This window comes from Stegostoma tigrinum, chromosome 26 (assembly GCF_030684315.1).
Source record: "Stegostoma tigrinum isolate sSteTig4 chromosome 26, sSteTig4.hap1, whole genome shotgun sequence".
Lineage (NCBI taxonomy): Eukaryota > Metazoa > Chordata > Chondrichthyes > Orectolobiformes > Stegostomatidae > Stegostoma > Stegostoma tigrinum.
The window spans coordinates 13,636,349-13,656,548 of NC_081379.1; the positions used below are offsets into that span (position 1 = coordinate 13,636,349).

The window sequence follows — 20,200 nt, forward strand, 5'->3', positions numbered from 1 at the left end:
CAATGCCTCATAACACACCCCCACTTCCAGAGGTTCACAATACGCATGCGAAAAACTCTGCGCGCGCGCACTTTATGACACGTCCTGCCAATAATAAACATGGCGGCCCCCAAATCGGCTCAGTGAACTGGTCTGGTGGAGTGACGTCACCGGGTCTTCGTGTGGGTTTGGGAACAAGAAATGCAAATTTTACACATGCGCGCCGGAGAGTTTCGGGGTGTTAACTCGACATTCTCTGCCCTAGCGTGATAATTCATTATTCTTTCGATGTCTACTCTCAGCCTTGCAGGGAAAGGGGACGCCGCTGCGTCATATCCGTGCGCGGGTCGGTGTGTTGGAGACGTAGATTTCCAGCGCCGTAGGCCGGGAGGGGGTAGGTGGAGATGACTTTTTTCCCCCCGCGACGCAGTCGCTGCGTTTCTAGTTAGTTCCTCAGCTGGGTAGGGAGAGACACACACACACAGAGACACAGACGCTGGGCGGGAAGTGCCTGAGATCGAGTTAGGTCCTCTTGCCCCATAGGAGCTGCCGCAGAGGCAGAGTGCCTACCAACTCTCGCACCCATCACCGGCGGAGGCAGAAAAGAACCGGCAGGCCAGTGTGAGAGGGAGTGCCCTCCGTCCATCACCATGACATCCCGAAGGTGGGTGAGCGGGTGTATGAGGGAAGAATGGGTGTATTGGTGAGGGGAGGCGGGTGGGAATACTGCGGGTATTGGGCGGAGACTGTGGCTATGCCACAACAGGGGGAATCTGTGAAATATGGAACTCGCTGGGGAGTGCTGACATTCAATGATAACCTGGCCTGAACTTAAGGAAGCCTGAGGGAGCAGAGGGGAAGTTTCACAAATGGGCTGTAGCCAGTCACTGAACAAAAATACGGCGCTTGGAGTATACAGCTAGGCTCAAACATTGCTGTCAATCCCTCACTGACCTCTGCGACAGCTACCTGTACTTAAAAGTCGTTGGTCAAAGACTGGTGTGCTGTGTTGACGATTGTATTGATTTTGCATATTCACCAATCGCGGATGAATGTGCAAACATAACAGTAAAACTAAGGATAGGTGACTATATCCCAACAAGTAGAACACTCGTAATGCTGATTTGGAAGCTTTTCGTCTGTACGATGCCTTAAGGTGTATATATGCACTTGCCCACAAGGGCAGAAAAGAGCCCAGTGTTGTGTTGATAACAGGAGATGCGAATGGGAGGGATCAGAGCTTGTGTGAAAATACTGTTTTTTTTTTGTTTAATTCCAAAGATATTCACTAAGGATTGTGGAATAAGGTACTGAGCAGCCTCTCTCAAAGCTATTTTGTAAGGCAAGATTCATCACGTTGAGGGATTTGGATTTATGAAACAAATTTAATTTGGTCAGATTATTCTAAAACTGTGCCTGATGCAAAGAAATTAAAATTAAATATTAAAAATTTAAATTAAATATTAAAACTAATATGCAAACTTCAGGGCTAAGGTAAGAAAAGGCAATGATTTTTAAATGTGAAATCTAAAAATGTGAAATTGAAGTTAAATTATTTTTCCTAATTACTCTGAACTCTGTCAAGGAGGGACAGTTCATTTTATCTGTTTTTTTTCTGAAAACTGAAATGCTGCCTTTTTTATAGAGCACTGATTGGATCATTATGTGAAGGTGTTTGGCAAAGGACCTTCATGGATTGCAATGAAGAGGAACAAGAATAGTTCTAGTTTAAACATTAAAGTGCGAATTAAATATCTAAAGTCATTGTCAGAGGAAAAAGAGATCTGAGATGAGGTATGGTCAAGGCCTTAGTGATAGCTAGACATAACTGGTAAAATGGAGTATATGCTTTAATCTAGGACCAGAAGGCAAAACTACAAAATTATCAAGATGTTAGTGATCCCCACAGCTTTCATAAGCTTTCTTGCAACCCGTGTCTCATTTGGTCAAAAGACGTGTTGTTGCCTCCAACTGAAAGCCATTTGTTCCACGTCATCTGAATTTCTTGAAACCCTGCCTAGATGAAGATTTAAATAGGCAGAATTATCTTGGATTAACTAAAGTTGACGATAATTGTGCTGTCTACAAAAAATAACTTTAGGCCATGGGGTGTTACTTTCAGAGTGTAGCCTTCTGAGTAAAATTGTATTCCCTTCAACTGTTGGATCTTGCTTCCTTGTTTAGGGTGTCAGGGTAAAATGTCAGTACTTTTACTTCTTGGAAATACTGACTGTGGTTGCATTGAACTGCCACAGGAACTTCAGTTATGTCAAGGTTTAATAGTACAATTCATGTGGAAGTGTGGGGTTGATTCAGCCTTTTTCAATTGCACATTTTTCCAAACATGGTACATAGCAGACCCACCCACATTTACTGATATGGAGCATTGCTAGACAGAGAAAAGGATCAGAATGAAAGGAAATGACACTGCATGTTGTATGCAGAAAAACATGAGTGAACGAGGGTCACATTCACATGTTACTGCAAAAGGACCGGCACATAGCAGATTGGCCAAAGAGGGTGAGAACATCTAACAGGTAATGCTTTTGTGATGGTACAGAGATAATGACAGCACTGAGCAGGAAGAGTTGCTATACAACTGTGTAGAAACAACAACTACTGATGTTTGTAAAGTGCTTTTGAATGTAGTAAAATGTCCCATGCTGTTCACATAAATTTGACACCATGCAGTATAAGAGATATTGGGGTAGGTGACCAAAATCTTTGTCAAAGAGATCATAAGGAAGCCGAAATATAGTGAAATGGGGTCTTTGGCTACTGAAATTTTGATCATCAGTGGTGGCTTGATTTAAAATCAGGAATGCTCAAGAAACTGGAATCTGAAGATTACAATTAGTCAGAAGGTTGTAGTGCTGGGGAAGATTACAGATCTTCTAATTTATGAATCAGAGGCAAGACCATGAAGGGATTTGAAAATAATTAAAATTTTACAGGGGCCAATGTGTTTCAGTTAGTGGGAAGGTGATGATTGAACTGGATTTGGTGCAAGTTAGGACATCAGCCATCGAGTTTAGGATTCCTTGAGTTTACAGAATGTAAGAAGCCAGCTAATGATCTGTTGAAATACCTTTTATAGTAATAAAGGTATCATTGAGAGATTCTGCAGCAGATGAACTGAGGCAGCAGCAGAACTAGGTGATGTCTTGGAATGCAAATGAGTGATATTAGTGATGTGGTTGTATGGTCGGAAGCACATCTTGGAGTCAAATGTAACACCATGGTTGCAAACATTTTGGTTTACAAGTACTATGCGCAGTTTTGGCCTTACTTGAGGAGGGATCGAGTTGCATTGGAGACAGTTCCGAGGAGGTTCACTCGATTGATCCTAGAGATGAGGGGTTTGTCACATGAAAGAGAGATTGACCGGGTTAGACCTGTGCTTTCTGGATTTTTAGAGAGTGAGAGGAAACCTTATTAAGGTATAATAGATGCTAAAGGGGATTGCCAAAGTGGATGTAGAGGATCTTTTCTCTCGTGGGCAATTTATAATGAGAAGTCACAGTTTTAGGATAAGGAGTGACAAACTTAAAACAGACGACAAATTACTTTTGAGTTGTGAATCGATGTATTGTGCATGCTGGGACATTGAGTAAATTTGAGGAGCTAACAGGTTTTTAATTGATTATTTGTTGAAGGGATTTGGAGAGCAGACAAGGAAGTGGACTTAACTAAAATGAGATCAGCTGTGATGATATTAAATGGTGGAGCAGGCTCGAAGGGCTGAATTGCCTATTCCTATTCCTAGTTCTGGTTGCCAGGGTGAAGGATGGTGTTGATGGCCTGGACATAACTTTGGCATTTCCAGTATTTAATTGGAGAAAATTTTTCCTCATTCAGTACTGCATGGTTGGCAACTATTTGGACAATTTTGAGATATTTGATAGTTGAAAGAGACTTTGGGAAAGAACTATGGAAGGCAAGTTATCAGGTGGTAATGTCACTGAACGTAATCTGGAGCTTCAGACTAATGCTCTGGGGGTATGGGTTCAAGTCCCACCATTGTTGTATGATGAAATGTTGATTTATAAAATCTGTAATAACTAAAAGCTAGTCTAATGTTGTCACAGTCGATTGTTCTAAAAACCCATTTCCAAAGGAAATCTGCCATCGTCATCTGGGCTTGCCTACATGTGATTCCAGACCCATTGCAATGTGGTTGACCTTGGGCAATTAGAGATGAACAATAAATGCTGGCCTAGCAAGTGACCTCCACATCCCATGAGATTTTTAAAACTGGGTGTCACTCATTATTGTGCATTTGAAAACCAGTGTTATGTTTTCAGATGATGTTACTGAGAGGTAACAGGCTGATGAGAAATAGGAAGGACCCAAAGAGAGAGATTTGGTAGAATACCAGAGGAAATGGTGTTGAGAATAGGGCTGCAGGTAATTCTGACTATAGCTAGATAAGAGTACAGTCTCACCCAACTGAAGACAGAAAGGTGGTGTTGGAGGTGGATGATTATGGTTGCATTTTCAAAGCCTGTGAAAAGGTTGAGAGGAGGTAGTTTACCTCTATCGTTCATACACACTAAATGTCATTTGTGACTTTGGTAGGAGTTGTTTTGGTGTTGTGGCAGAGGTGGAAAGCTAATTGGAAGCATTCAAACATGGAGTGTCAGGAAAGATGGACACATTTAGGAAGTGACAGCAGGTTCAGTGAGTTTAGAAAGGAACGGAGCTTGGAGATGGGATGGTAGTTTAGAACGTCAGAAGTGTTGAGGGTTTTTTGAGGAGGATGGTACCTGAGGGCGGTGAACTTTTTCACACTATCAGTTAAACTAGGGAAAGGGATTTTAGTAGCCATCAGTTTAGAGGGATTAAGGTTGATGGTGTTGTATGGGCCTAATTGACAAATGAGCTCAGAGTAGTGGTGTGAAAGAAACTAGATAATGTCAGTTCATGGCTTAGGAAGAAGTCACCTTTGGGAGAGTTTATTCTGCTAAAAGTAAGTGAAAGAAGCAGTTGATGACTAGATAGATATTGGTAACAAAGATTTTCATGATGGAAAGTGAGAGTGAGTGAGATTGATTGAGGACATTTTGCAGTAGTGTAAAGAAGCCAGAGTATCTTGGTGTTACAGGTAATCCTGGAATGATAAACGGCTTGGGCAGATGAGAGCAGATCCTGTAGTCTTTTGTGGCCCAGCAAATTTGGCAACGTCAGCCATATCTGTTCAAGTCTCTGACCCTTGAACTTAAAGGGGCAGAGGTGAGGGCAGTGCTAGAGAAATGGTAAGGATGAGAGTCATGGTTTTCATGGCAATGGTATTAAAGGTGAAGGTGTGGTGAGTAAATTTCTCACTGCAGAAGTAGAATAGTAAATGGAAGATCAAATGTAATTAGGATAACGAGACAGATAACAACACCATTTAACAAATTATACTTACTCCAGTGTGAAAATGTTAGAAATGATAATTTGACCATCAGTAAGAGTGCATAAATAGATTTGGTCATGTAGGTGACTGTAAGGAGAGTACATAAGCAAGCTGAGTAGCAATGATGCTAAAGTTGTTTCATAGATAGTAGGAGCTGCAGATGCTGGAGAATCTGAAATAAGGTGGTGGAGAACTGGATGAACACAACAGACCAAGCAGCATCAGAGGAGCAGGAAGGCTGACATTTCGGGCCTAAACCATTTCTGAAGAAGGGTCTAGGCCTGAAACGTCAGCCTTCCTGCTCCTCTGATGTTGCTTGGCCTGCTATGTTCATCCAGCTCTACACCTTGTCATCAATGATGCTAAAGTGGTTAGTTTTCATGACCATACTGTGATATTCACTTGTCCTTTCTGACATTTAAAGAGGGGGAGCAATACATTAAATACCTCCAGGAGAAATGACAAATGGCAATGACATTTACATTGTTCCAGATTTAAGCTTCTTTATCCAGGGATATTGAGGCCAGTTTTATCTCCAATAATGCAGCTAAGATTGTACTAAGATTCTAAGGTTCTCTGTGCTGACAACAATCAAATCTCGGACCAATGTGGATAAATTTACTGGGTTATTGAAGCTCTTTCTAAAATTTTCATTTCTGCAGCTCTTAAACCATAATAAACTGGTGCTTAATGTGGGAAATGGTTTGAATGAGGCATGATGTGTGAATTTTTAAACATTCTCAAAGCTGGGTTAGTTTGAATCCAAGCAGTTTATTGAATCTAAACTACGATTGTAGCTATAGCGAGCCCAATGAAAAGATTAATTTCTCAAGCAAGATTAAAGATCATTTGTTTTCCTTTCAAAATGAATTGTGTATCTGTCGAATTTTTTGTGTGTGAAAGAATAACCAAACAGCCAGTTGGAAAAATGTGATTGAAGATGTTCTTAGCAATGTACAAGATCTATTTGGGGAAATATAATCAGTCAAGGCATAGTGCTTGTGGTGTCAGATAATCTCTTGATGCTGTTTTCACTGGATTATCTGTTTAATATAAAACCTCTCTGGGGGAGAGAACAAATGCTAGTGTATCTAAAGTGTTCTATAGTCACTAGCTTGATTGGAGCCAGCTGTATAGTGCAACATGTTTGAAAAGACAGAAATTATTTCCAAATGTGCTTTTCTTATTTTCCCAGGTGGTTTCACCCCAACATCACTGGAGTGGAGGCAGAGAACTTGTTGCTGACTAGAGGAGTTGACGGGAGTTTCTTGGCTCGACCGAGTAAGAGTAATCCAGGTGACTTCACGCTTTCAGTGAGGTAAGAGTGAGGCTAATGGCAGACAAAAACCAATTCATTCCACAGTGGTGGGGTAGCTCCAATGATACATAAACTTGACCATGCTGTATCAGTGATTATACAGTCATACAGCATAGAAACAGACCTTTTTTTAGTCCAACTCCCCAATCTGACCTAGTCCCGTTTTGCACCATTTGGCCCATAGTGCTGTGAATCCTTCCTATTCATTTACCCATCCAGATGCCTTTTAAATGTTGTAATTGTACCCGCCTCCACGATTTACACTGCCAGCTCGCTCCACGCATTCACCACCCTCTACGTGAAAGAGTTGCCTCTCGTGTCCTTTTTTAAATCTTTTCCCCTTCATCTCAAACCTATGCTCTCTAGTTTTGGACCCCCCACCCTAGGTTAAAAGAAAGACCTTGGCTATTCACCCTATGGTTTAAGTTTTCAGTATATTTTAAAACACTGCACAGAAAGAAGGTTTTCATCTCATCAACTGGTATTTGAATCAAATTCTGGTATTTACCCAGAGCGGAGGAGGAGGAGGCCAGAGGATGAGAGGTTTGGGGAGAGCAAGAGGGAGCGGGGAGAGAGGAATGCAAGTTGTTGCCCTGCTCATGAGTAAAAGTCAGTGATGGTGATCCTGGTCTGGACGTGCATGAATCACCTAGAATGAAAGCAAGAAATGCTAAGAATGGTGCCAGACTGGTAGCAGCTGGTTTTAGTCATCTAAGGGATTATGGTTAGTAGTTCAGGACTAGCAACTTAAAGGTTGAGAACTTATATTTTTTTGGATTAAATTGAATACATGTGGTTATTTGTAACTAATGCCAAGAAAAGCAGCAATGAAAATTGTTGAGCTAATATGCCTCAGTGTTCGGTGGAGTGGGGATGGTGTTCAAAAAGACAGACTATAGGCCGAAAACTTTCCACTTATGCCTGGTTTGTCCTTCATTTGACTTGGGTCGACATTATTCATAAAGCTCCTGTCTCTGGATTAGCAACTCTCTCTGTTCTTTAAGCAAACTCCAAACCAAGTGAGGGTGAGGCTGTAATTTTGGTTGACTTTATACATTTGATAGCCTGTTAACATAGCTGGAGCTATACTTCAAAATAGGGAACTTTGCCTCTTGATATCCCTAAAATTTCTTCTGCGTTTGCATTTCTACAATCACTGCAGTTCCTGAAGTTAAGCCATTGCTATTATGTTAAGAACAATGACAGCCAACCTATACATAAAGATCCTACGGTTATGAATATGCATTGAGTCAATGTTCGGTCACGTCATTTGAGAATGAATGTCAGTCAGGACAGAGGAGGAATTCCCCTGCTTTTCATTTTGTTCTGTGGCGTTCTTGGTATCCATTTAAACAGATAAAATCTTGGTTTAGTATCTCATTCAAAAGACAGCATTTCTAAGTATGTAGAATCAGTACAGTTAAAGTGCTAAAAGTATGTGTAAACATCAGATGAAAGTGCATTATTGTGCTTAAGCCAACAGTTACTTGGGGAAGGATTTTTTCATGTTTAACAGTGACGTTTATTTCTAAATGTATTCTCGTACAAAGACCCGTACCATCAATTCATATTTTTGTACCTGAATTGTTTCTCTTCAGATCACCAACACTGCCACCTCCACAATTTGCTCAGTTTATTAAAACTTTCCCGAGGCTGGTGGCCTTTTCTTGATTGTGGCTTTGTCAAGAAACACCTTCCCTAAAGAAACCTTTCTTTGCTCTCTTTTTTTGATAATAAGGCTCCTTTTACGATAGAGTGCAGTTTTGCACTTGATCTCCAGCTGAAGGCTGACCAGCTTAATTTGCTTCCTAGCCCAGGGGACAGGCCATTTACTCACTGTTGAAATGAGATGAATTGCACAGTGTCCAGCTCATGACTGATTCTTAAACAGATCCTCCAAATTGGCACACCCATGTTTGCTTCCTCCCTCGGCTTACAAATGAATTAGGTGCAGGAATAGGCCGCTCAGCCTTTGACCCTGCTCTATCTTTCAACATGATTGTGGTTGATCTGGTTTTAACCTCAACTTTGTATTTCTACCTACCTTGATAGCCTTTTGCTGCTTTGATTATTTAGAATCTATCTACTGCCTGAAAAGCCTCCAATATCTTTCAAGGAAAAGAGTGCCAAGAGAGCCCTCCAAGACCAAAAAAAAAAGCCCTTATCTCTGTCTTAAATCAGTGACTCCTTGGTTTTTAAACAATGACCCGTCAGTCTAAATTCTCCCACCAGACAAAGCATTCAATCAAAGCTCTTCATCTTCTAAACTCCATTTGGTACAAGCCAATCCTGAATAATTTTTTCTCACAGACCATCCCGTCCATTCCAGATATTGGTCCTGTACGCATTCTTTGACTTGTCTCCACTGCATTTATGTCCTTTGTTGCATAGAGGGCAATACTATACATAGTACTCCAGATGTGATCTCACCAATTCCCTGTATACCTGAAGCATTATCTTCCTAAATTTGTGTTCAATTCCACCAACAATAAACAATTTCATTCTAGATATTTTATAATCAACCTGATCAGGGATATTGTTGCACACTTGTAGAGCAAGTGGGATGTAAGCCCAGGCCTCGTAGTTAGGTATGGATACTACCACTGCACCACATAACTCTTTCAACATTTGCACCCTGTCAGCTTTCCCAATTATTTGTGGCACCGGCGTACTAACCCTTTACAAGTCATGCACTTGGATAGCAGGATCTGACTGCATTTTAGAAGAGAAAGGTTTAAAAGGCACCTGAGGGGCAACGTTTTCACACAGGAAATAGTTCGTGTGTGGAATGAACTGCGAGAGGAAGTGGTAGATGCAAGTATAGTTACAATATTCCAAAGACATTTGGACGGGCACATGAATTGGAAAGGTTTAGAGAAATATGGGCCAAATGCAGGTAAATGGAATTAGTTTAGTTTGGGAACCTTGGTCAGCATGGACAACTGAAGGTTCTTTTCCATGCTGTTATGATTCAATGACTCTGAACTCTGCAATCTCTCACCATTGAGATAATATACGTTTTGTTATTATTCCTGACAGTATTGACAATTTTCACACTTTTCCACATTATTCTCCACTTGTTCGATATTTGTCCATTTACCTAACCTATTCAACCTTTTGTAGTTTCCTTGTGTCCTCTACACAGTTTACTTCCCCACCTCCTTTTCTGTTATCAAATTAACACATGCCTTTGGCACCCTTTAAGCAAATACTTCCTACACATTATGAAGGATTGAAACCCCAGCACTGACTCCTGTGGTATGCCATAATAAAGGCAGAATTGGACCCCGGAGGGCAGCAAGTTTGGAGTGAGCGGAGCAGAGTAAGTAAAGCAGTCAATGTCACATCATGTCTGAGATAATATATTGGCATGGATAGACAATTAGCTAATAGCAGGAAACGAAGTGGGGTTAAGGGGTTCATTTTCAAGTTGGCAGCCTGTAACTACTGAAGTGCCCATAGGGATCAGTGCTGGGACCACAACTGTTAACAATATATACTAATGACTTGGAGGAAGGAAATAAATGTACTGTAGCCAAATTTGCAGACAGCGCAAAAATATGCGGAAAGACAAGTTGTGTGAGGGACACAGACAGTTTAGAGAGCTATTGATTTAAGGAGACAAAAAGTTGGCAAATGAAATATGTGAGAAAATATGAAATTATTCATTTTGGAAGGGAGAGCAAAAGAACTGTATTGTTTAAATTGTGTTTTCCTCAGTGACTTGAATATACTTTCAAGTGAAATGTAGAAATCTAACACCAGTGCAGATAATCAAGAAGGTTGGAATGTTGGCCCTTAAATCAAAGGGGTTGGAGTATAAGAGTAGAGAAGCTTTACTGAGCACAAGGTGCTGGTCAGACCACATCTGGAGCACTGTGAGCAGTTTTGATCCCCATATTTAAGGAAAGGTATTATTTCATTGAAGACAGTCAAGAGAAGGTTCAGTAGAATAATCCCTCAAAAAGAGGAAATGTCTCATGAGCTAATATTAATGAAAGGATGTTTCCTTTCATGGGGAGTCTAGGACCAGAGAACTTAATTTCAGCATGAAGGGGTGCTAATTTAAGACTGAGATGAAGAGGAATTTCTTCTGAGGCTTGAGAGTTTTTGAAACTCCTTGCCACAACTGTAGGGGAAGAAACCTTGTGTATATTTAAAGCTGAGCTAGATAGATTCTTGACCAGTGAAGGAAAGGGAAAGAAAGTAGGCATGAGGAGTATTAGATCAGCCATGAGTCTGAATATAGGAACACTTAGAGGGGCGAAACTGCCTATGCCTATTCCTATTTCTCATGGTCTTATGTCTGTTTCAATCAGATCACCCCTCATTCTTTTAATCATTCATGATTAAAAGGCCTAGCCTGTTTAAGTCAAACAGTTTCAACCCAGGAATTAGCCTGGTGAATTTCTTTTGAGCTACTTCTGATGACAGTTTATTCTTTAAATATGAGGACCCAAACTGTACATAGTATTTAAGGTTTAACTTCACCCCCACCTGCACAGTGTAACAAGATTTTCCTCTTGGGAAAACTCCAACTCCCTGGCAATAAAGGTCAAAATTCCGTTAGCCGCCTTAATTATTTGCTGCACCTGTGTACTAACATTTTATCACTTATGTATGTGAGTATCCATATGAATGATTTATTGTCAGTATCTAGTGAGGTATAGTGAAAACTGTTCCATTGCCACTACCCAGCACCATTTTGAAGTACAAGAAAAGGTACTTGGAGTACATCTTTGGCTGCAGTCCCAACATGGCTCCAGGATGTGTGCAGGGTCTCTGCAAAGTCCCTGATCTGCAGTCAGGAGTCCCCGTACTGCCATTCCTGAATCTAATGCCTCACCGCCAATTCCAGGAGGCCACACATCGCGCCTACAAGGCCAGAGGCCACACTCCAGTCACTGCTAATGCGGCTCTGGCCTTCCCATGACGCCTGGAAGAACAGCTGGCCTCGAGCAGATGGGTGTACCATGCCAATGCCACCATCTTGAATAGTTGGGCCTGCTATCCCCTCCCCATGCCACAGGGCCCGCTCTCCCCTGCTGCCGCCACACGTTTGGGAGGCCGGGCTTGCTGTTGTCCCACTGAAGACACCGATTAAAGGCCTTCAGAGAGAATAAAGACTCAGAAAAAGAGCAAAAGAAAACAACACAGAATAAATAGATGAGCCTGGACCAGAAGCTTGGACACAGTGCTGCTATTCTTCTACCAACTTGCATTTTTGAGTCTCTGAGATAATAAAATGTGAGGCTGGATGAACACAGCAGGCCCAGCAGCATCTCAGGAGCACAAAAGCTGACGTTTCGGGCCTAGACCCTTCAGCAGAGAGGGGGATGGGGTGAGGGTTCTGGAATAAATAGGGAGAGAAGGGGAGGCGGAGCGAAGATGGAGAGAAAAGGAGATAGGTAGGGAGGGGATAGGTCAGTCCAGGGAAGACGGACAGGTCAAGGAGGTGGGATGAGGTTAGTAGGCAGGAGATGGAGGTGCGGCTTGGGGTGAGAGGAAGGGATGGGTGAGAGGAAGAACAGGTTAGGGAGGCAGAGACAGGTTGGACTGGTTTTGGGATGCAGTGGGTGGAGGGGAAGAGCTGGGCTGGTTTTGGGATGCGGTGGGGGAAGGGGAGATTTTGAAGCTGGTGAAGTCCACATTGATACCATTGGGCTGCGGTGTTCCCAAGCGGAATATGAGTTGTTGTTCCTGCAACCTTCGGGTGGCATCATTATGGCACTGCAGGAGGCTCCCCTCCACCCACTGCATCCCAAAACCAGTCCAACCTGTCTCTGCCTCCCTAACCTGTTCTTCCCCTCACCCATCCCTTCCTCCCACCCCAGGCCGCACCTCCATCTCCTCCCTACTAACCTCATCCCACCTCCTTGACCAGTCCGTCTTCCCTGGACTGACCTATTCCCTCCCTACCTCCCCACCTATACTCTCCTCTCCACCTATCTTCTTTTCTCTCCATCTTCGGTCCGCCTCCCCCTCTCTCCCTATTTATTCCAGAACCCTCACGCCATCCCCCTCTTCTGATGAAGGGTCTAGGCCCGAAGCGTCAGCTTGTGTGCTCCTGAGATGCTGCTGGGTCTGCTGTGTTCATCCAGCCTCACATTTTATTATCTCTGATTCTCCAGCATCTGCAGTTCACATTATCACTGATACATTTTTGAGTCTCTGTCCATTTTAAATCCTCTTCCTTTTTGATTCTTCCTACAAAGTGCATGACCTCATACTTTCCTACATCAGAAATCTGAATCACAAAAGGGTTAATGTCCTAGTTCAGGATTCTCTTAAGGTTAAAGTGCAAATTCAGTTGGCAGTTAAGACAAGTGCAATGTTAGTATTTGTTTCAAGAAGGCTGGATTACAAGAGCAGACAAATACTACTGAGTACTTTATAAGGCTCTGATGAGACCATGTTTGCAATATTGAGCAATTTTGGCCCCCATATCTAAGGATGGATGTGCTGGTCTTAGAGATGAGCAGGGAGATTTGTCACACTGGAATTATAAAAATGACCCTGGGAGTGAAGGACTTGTCATATGAGGATCTAGGTTTGTACTCGATGGGCCAAGACACCTAATTCTGCTCCTATGATCTTGTGCTCTCTTATTAAACTTCATTTGCCAAATTTTTGCCTCCTTGCTTAATCTGTCCACACCAGATTCTTTATCACAATGTTTCCTCCCACATGTTTCTGTATCATCAGTAAATTTGAATACATTACAATATTTATTTAGAGAAGAGTTCTAGAGCCCAAAGCCAGAAAGCTGAAAGCATGGATGCCAATAGGGGACTGATTAAAATTGGGGATGTGCAAGAGGTGGGAAATATAAGAGCCAATAAATTTTAGAGACTTAGAGCTAGGGAAAATGTTACAGAGCAAGGAAGGGCAATGCCAAGAGGGTTTTGAAAACCTCCATGCTACGGAGAAAGGGGGAGAAGTAAGTTTGTGTAAATAAATAATATGGTTGTGTTATGCATTAATCCATATGTTTTGATCTCTTAGGCGAAATGGTGCAGTAACGCACATTAAAATTCAGAACACAGGTGATTACTATGATTTGTATGGAGGAGAGAAGTTTGCTACACTGGCTGAGCTGGTGCAGTACTACATGGAGCACCATGGACAACTCAAGGAGAAAAATGGCGATGTCATTGAACTGAAATACCCACTGAACTGTGCTGATCCTACCTCTGAGAGGTAAGACAGGCTTTGTGCTGAACCCATTGTGAAAGTGATTCTGTTGACAATTATTGAGCCATCATTAGGGATGCTGCTGAAGCTTGGATTTTGGGACCAAACTTGTTTCGGGCAGGACTTATTTGTATTCTCCTGTCAAACGTTATAAAATCAACAATTTCCCTCATTTTCTATTCTGTTCCTGTTACAAGGGAGTGAATTCTACTTTGTCAGTAACTGTTTTAAGCCAAAAATAGTGCCTGCACAAAGTGGGTGGTTATTTCCGGAGAAGATATTTTTACACCAGTTCTTCATTACTTTTACTTTCATAAACGAGAATGATTCCAGAAAAATGAAAGAAACATCATATTCACTTCAGGGTACAGTTAGAATATTATTGTATCTAAATGTTGAAAAACACTACTCTTACTTCACCCTTTTAATTCCTCTGAGTGTGCCGTGGTATTGCAGATATGCTGTTGATCTATTAATCCAGGTTTTACTGTTGTATAAAGAACAAAGAAAATTACAGCATAGGAACAGGCCCTTCAGCGCCCCCCCCCCCCCCCCCCCCCCCCCCCCCCCCCCCCCAAGTCTGCACCAATCCAGAACCTCTATCTAAACCTGTCACCTATTTTCCAAGGATCTGTATCCCTCTGCTCTCTGCCCATTCAAGTGCCCTCTGCTCTCTGCCCAATCACTAGATACATCTTAAATGACGCTATCGTGCCACAACCCCCCCCCCCCCAAATCACCTCCACTGGCAATGCATTCCAGATTCCAGGCACCCACCACCCTCTGCGTAAAGAACTTCCCACACATTTCTCCCTTAACCTTTTCCCTTGAAATCGTGACCCCTATTAATTGAGTCCCCCACTCTGGGTAAAATCTTCTTGCTATCCACCCTGTCTGTACCTCATAATTTTGTAGATCTCAATCAGGTCCCCCCCCCCCCCCAACCTCTGACTTTCTAATGTAAATAATTCTAATCTACTCAACCTCTCTTCGTAGCTAGCGCCCTCCATACCAGGCAACATTCTGGTGAACCTCCTCTGCACCCTCTCCAAAGCATCCTCATTCTTTTGGTAATGTGGCAAGCTGAACTGTTGTAGTTTAAGAATGTAAATTTATTTTGTTTAAACCTGGAATAAAAGGCTGGTAATCAAGAAAAATGACATGAAATTATTAAAAACATAAGGTTGTTTGTTAATATTCTTTTGAAAAGGAAACCCGACTCCACCTAAAGGTAGTGCTTGTTCAGTTTTGTTTAAATGTAAATGACTTGAATTTGACTGCCCTGTTAATGGTTTGATTTGCTAGTGAACCACTAATTTGTACGTGTGCAACCAGAGGTGGGTGCTAAATGCAGCTCACAAATACATGAAAAATAAAATGTTGCTGCATTAAATACATGAACTGGCACAGTTGGTCATTGGGATCAGTCTGTGCAAACTTTGGGATAATATCCCATATGTAAGAATTTTGAGGATTAGAATTGTTGCACGTCGCTGTAAAGGAGTCTCCACTCTCAACTGCATGACTGTGATGTCTGCCAAAATCAGGAATGTGCAGTGTGGGAATTGTACAGCATACTAGCCCACAGAGGTTGCTGGAACTTCAGCTAAACATGTGAAGCTGTCTGTTTCTTCAAAGCAAAGGATAAACCATACACGTGCGTGTGTATGAGAGGAAATGTTGCCTTTCCATCCATCCACCATCAAGTGCTCGTAGTTTAAGTGTAATATAACTGAAGTGTTCTGCACAATAATTCATCTGATACTACCAATTGCCAGAAATGAAGTCCACTCTTAAGTGTGGGAGTCTCAATTTTCACACCACCCATCTTTAAGTCTTCCATGGCAATATTTGTGCTTTGGGTTGCATAGTGTTGAATCTATCCCGAGCATAATTATTTTGAGGCTAGCACATCGACTTTTAACCCTTAGTTCTCAGCTGGGCTCATATACAGATCAGAGATGAGAAGGAAGGGAAGATTAACACATGTCTTTATATGGTTTATTTCAGAGCCAACAAAGTGCCTTTGAATTTGGCCTCTTCTGTATTTTCCTGCATAAAATAGGCAAATTGTGCTCAATCTACCAGCGAGGGAAAAAAGAGTTAACGTTTCGGGTCCGGTGACCATTCCTCAGAGCTGATGGTGGCTGGGAAAACAGTTGAGTCCGCAGGGCTGTAGGGTCCCGAAGCGGAAAATGAGGTCTTGTTCTTCCAGCTTGCGCTGGGCTTCACTGGAACACTGTGGTACGCCGGAGACAGAGATATTGGCCAGAGAGCAAGGTGGTGCATTGAAGTGGCAGGCAACAGGTAGTTCAGGGTCGTTTTTTTGCAAGCAGAACGTAGATGTTCTGCGAAGCGGTCTCCAAGTCTGCACTTTGTTTCCCCAATGTAGAGGAGACCACATTATGTACAGTGAATGCGGTGGACTAGACTCTTGGAAGTGCAGGTGAAGTGTTGCTTCACCTGGAAGGTATGTTTGGGCCCTTGGATACTGAGGAGGGAGGAGGTAGATGGGCAGGTGTTGCAGCTTTGCTGGTTACAGGGGAAGGTGCCGTAGGGCTGTGGGGAGGTACTGGGGATGAAGCATGAGTGGACCAGTGTGTCCCAGAGGGAACAGTCTGTGCAGAAGCCAGACAGGGGAGGGGAATATGTGTCTGGTGGTGGCATCCTGCTGGAGGTGGCGGAAATGGCGCCTACAGTCTTCTGGATGTGGATGCTGATGGGATGGTAGGTGAGGATATTGCTGTTGCGGGAGGGAGGAGAACGGGTAAGGGTGGAAGTGGAGGAGATGGGGCAGACCCAGTTGAGGGTCCTGTCAACAACTGAGCGGGGGAATCCTCGGTTGAGAAAGAATGTGAACGTTTCGGAGGCTCCCTTGTCAAAGTTGGTCTCATCTGAACATATGCGACAGAGATGGAGGAACTGAGAGAATGGGATGGAGTCTTTACAGGAAGTGGGGTGTGAGGGTGTATAGTCCAGGTAGCTGTGGGAGTCGGTGGGTTTGTAATGGATATTAGTGGCTTGTCTATCCCCAGAAATGGAAACAGAAATGTTAAGGAAGGGAGGAGCCAGAGATAGACCAGATGAAAGTGAGGGCAAGGTGGAAATTGGAGGCGAAATTGATGATGTTTTCCAATTCCAGACGAGAGAGGGAAGCAGCACTGATGACATCATTGAAGTATCGGAGAAAGAGTTGTGGGTGGGGGCCGGAATAGGACTGGAACAAGGAATGTTCCACGTACCCCACAAAGAGACAGACATAACTAGGGCGCATGCAGGTACCTGTGGCAACTCCTCTTGCCTGAAAAAAATGACTTAAAAGAGAAGTTGTTGAGGGTGAGAACGGGTTAGTCCGAGTGGAGGAGGGTGGCGGTGGGTGGGGATGGCTCAGGTCTTTGCTCTAGGAAGAAGTGGACAGCCCTAAGACCCTCCTGGTGGGGAATGGATGTGTAAAGGGATTGGACATCCATAGTAAAGAGGAGGTAGCTGGAGCCAGTAAACTGGAAGCTTTGAAACCAGCGTAAGGCATCAGAGGAATCACGGATGTATGTGGGTAGGGATTGGACCAGGGGAAAGTAGACTGAGTCATTCTCCTCTCCAGATGCTGCCAGATCTGCTGAACTTTTCCAGCAACTTTGTTTTTTGTTCCTGATTTTACAGCATTCGTAGTTCTTTTGGTTTTTAAATTGTGCTCAATGTTGTTCCCCCGAGCAACATTCAAATAACGCACCAGATAATTTGTTGCTCATGGCATTGACTAGCATACTGAGAACTCATTTGTTCTTCTCCAAATGGCGTTATGGATTTCTTGATCTCAGCAAGAATGTGTGGTGTCTCAGTTTAAAATCTCGCCTGAAGGTCAGGGACTGCGTGGGATTCATTTCACCCCATCCACCCCTACCATGGTTGGTATTGGGAACATTACTTTTTTTAATATCAATAACTTAAACTTGACCATCAGGAGTATAATTTTGCAGTTTGCCAAATTTTGTATTATTTGCCATGTAAGTTTGTGGATGACACCAAAATCTGTGGTATAGTGGACTGAGATGATAACCTTCAAAGATTACAAAGAGATCTTGATCTATTGAGCCAATGGACTGAGGAGTGCAGATGGAGTTCAATTTAAATAAATGCAAGGTGTTGCATTTTGGTAAGGCAAATCAGGGCAGGACTTGCGCAGTTAATGTTTGGGCTCTGAGGAGTGTTGTTGAACAGAGGGACTTAGGGTTGCAGATTCATAGTTGCTTGAAGTGGAGTGGCAGGTAGACAGGATGGTGAAGAAGGCATTTGGTATGCTTGCCTTCATTAGTCAGAACATTCATTATAGGAATTAGCACGTCATGTTGCAGCTGTACAAGACATTGGTGAGGCCTTTTTTTTTTCAGAATACTGCGTTCAGTTTTGGTCGCCCTCCTATAGGAAGGATACAGAAAAGATTTACAACGATGGTGCCGGGACTAAAGGTTTGAGTCATAGGGAGAGGCTGAATAGGCTGGGGCAGTTTCCCTGGAGCATCAGAGGCTGAGGGATGACCTTAAAGGTTTTTAAAATCTTGAGGGGCATAGATAGGGTGACTAGCTAAGGTTTCTAAGTGTAGGGAAGCTCTAATCTAGGGGGCATAGGTTTGAGCTGAAGGGTTATAATTTTGAAGTAAGTGGTAAGAGAACTAATGGGGAACTGAGAAATTTCTTCAGTTAAGATTCGTATATAGTTCCTGCAAATGCAGTCAAGTCAAATTTTTGAAGTTTTAAAATGCATTTCAAGATATGTATGGGCACTTGAACTAATTTGCAGGGAAGAAGCTAGAGTATAAAAACTTAATTGCACAGTTCATTTGATGAACAGTACCAGCAAGATGGGCCAAATGGTGACCATGGTATGCCATAGGATTCGATGACAACGTGTGGGCAATGCAGCACAGAAATGCAGCCTGAGTGATGTGCTTGGTTCTTTGGTTTGAATTCTTGACTCAACTGAAAGAGGTACTGCTGAGCCAAAGCTGAATGTGGGGTACCAAAGTCGTGCTGTAGCCGCCTGGCCATTCCTCTTTTATTTTAATTCTCTTCTGTCTCATTCCCCAATGCCCTCTTTGGGTAATAACGGTGATTTTTTTTTTTCTTCCCTCTCTCATGTTGTTATCATTTAGTGCAGCGTATCATAACTTAGCTGGGCAAACCTTTTTCCTTCGACACTTATCAATGCTATTCTGACCTAGTTACCTTGAAATATCATGAATGTTGTTTGGGATTAGCATCTTCATGCACCTGAGAACTATAGAATGCCCTTCTATGAAAAATTAATTTCAGATGCTAAATCTTTCCAGTTAAATATCAAATGTGATGTATTTTGAACTCGGAGAAATTGATTTTTGAAATTCCTTTGATACCTAGTTTCAATTGTTGCTGAGACTTGAGCTTGTCACATTTGTGTGTTGCTCAAACTGCTTTGGGTGGGCTAACTCTCCTATTTTTGTACAAGGTGGTTCCATGGACACCTCTCGGGAAAAGAGGCAGAGAAGCTGCTGACAGAAAAAGGAAAACCAGGAAGTTTCCTTGTGCGAGAGAGCCAAAGCCATCCAGGAGATTTTGTTCTGTCTGTGAGGACTGGCGATGATAAAGGAGATAGCAGTGAAGGAAAGCCAAAGGTCACTCATGTAATGATCCGATGCCAGGTAAGTGAGATTATTTCATATAACTATGTTCAAACAAAATTTTTACTAAGCTGCTTATCCCATTATGCAAAGTCTCTTTTAATTTCAGTGGGCTCTTGAACAATTGCACTCTTTGTTCATGGTTATTAATGTTGTTTGAGGTTGATAGCTGCTGACAAAGACTGTGGTAATCGCTTACTTAAAAGATACACTTTGAGGCTGTCCATACTGAGTGGCCTACAAGTTCAGCCTCTAGCAGATACTTTATCAGATTTGATATGCAATTTCATTTTAGGTTAATGGATAAGCGTACAGAAACTTCAGAGAACAATCTATGCTGTCTGATGAAATTTCTGAAGCACCCAGCCACAAATCTTTGTCAGTACTTGTAGAATTCTACTAGTGAAATTGTTTGGCTTTAATTGTATAGTTTAATAGGAGCAGCGGAGGAATTAGCAGCTAGGATTCCCAATGACGAGGCTTGAATAATATGCGGTATTTGCATTTTTAGCACTTTCCCTCATGCAGTCAGGATGTCTCATGAAATCTGGGGCATGTGTACATCTTCATTGTGGGTTGCACACCTGAATATAATGTAACTGCATATAACTAATATATCATTCAATCATATATTGATTTCAGACTACGCTTTTATATA

The 20,200-nt window shown here is 42.5% G+C and overlaps 1 protein-coding gene across 3 annotated transcripts in view; it reads left to right on the top strand.

The window, feature by feature from the left end:
* The first annotated feature begins 328 nt into the window (after positions 1–328).
* The window catches only part of ptpn11a (protein tyrosine phosphatase non-receptor type 11a), a 54,350-nt gene continuing 34,478 nt past the window's right edge, over positions 329–20,200 (top strand). For all 3 annotated transcript variants that reach the window (XR_009447264.1, XM_048556171.2, XM_048556170.2), the window contains exons 1-4: positions 329–643; positions 6,573–6,695; positions 13,701–13,895; positions 19,371–19,563. Coding sequence is in view for 2 of the 3 variants with exons in the window: in XM_048556171.2 (XP_048412128.1) it covers positions 630–643; positions 6,573–6,695; positions 13,701–13,895; positions 19,371–19,563 (525 nt within the window). In the remaining variant the exon portion in view is untranslated. The remainder of the gene's footprint in view (positions 644–6,572; positions 6,696–13,700; positions 13,896–19,370; positions 19,564–20,200) is intronic.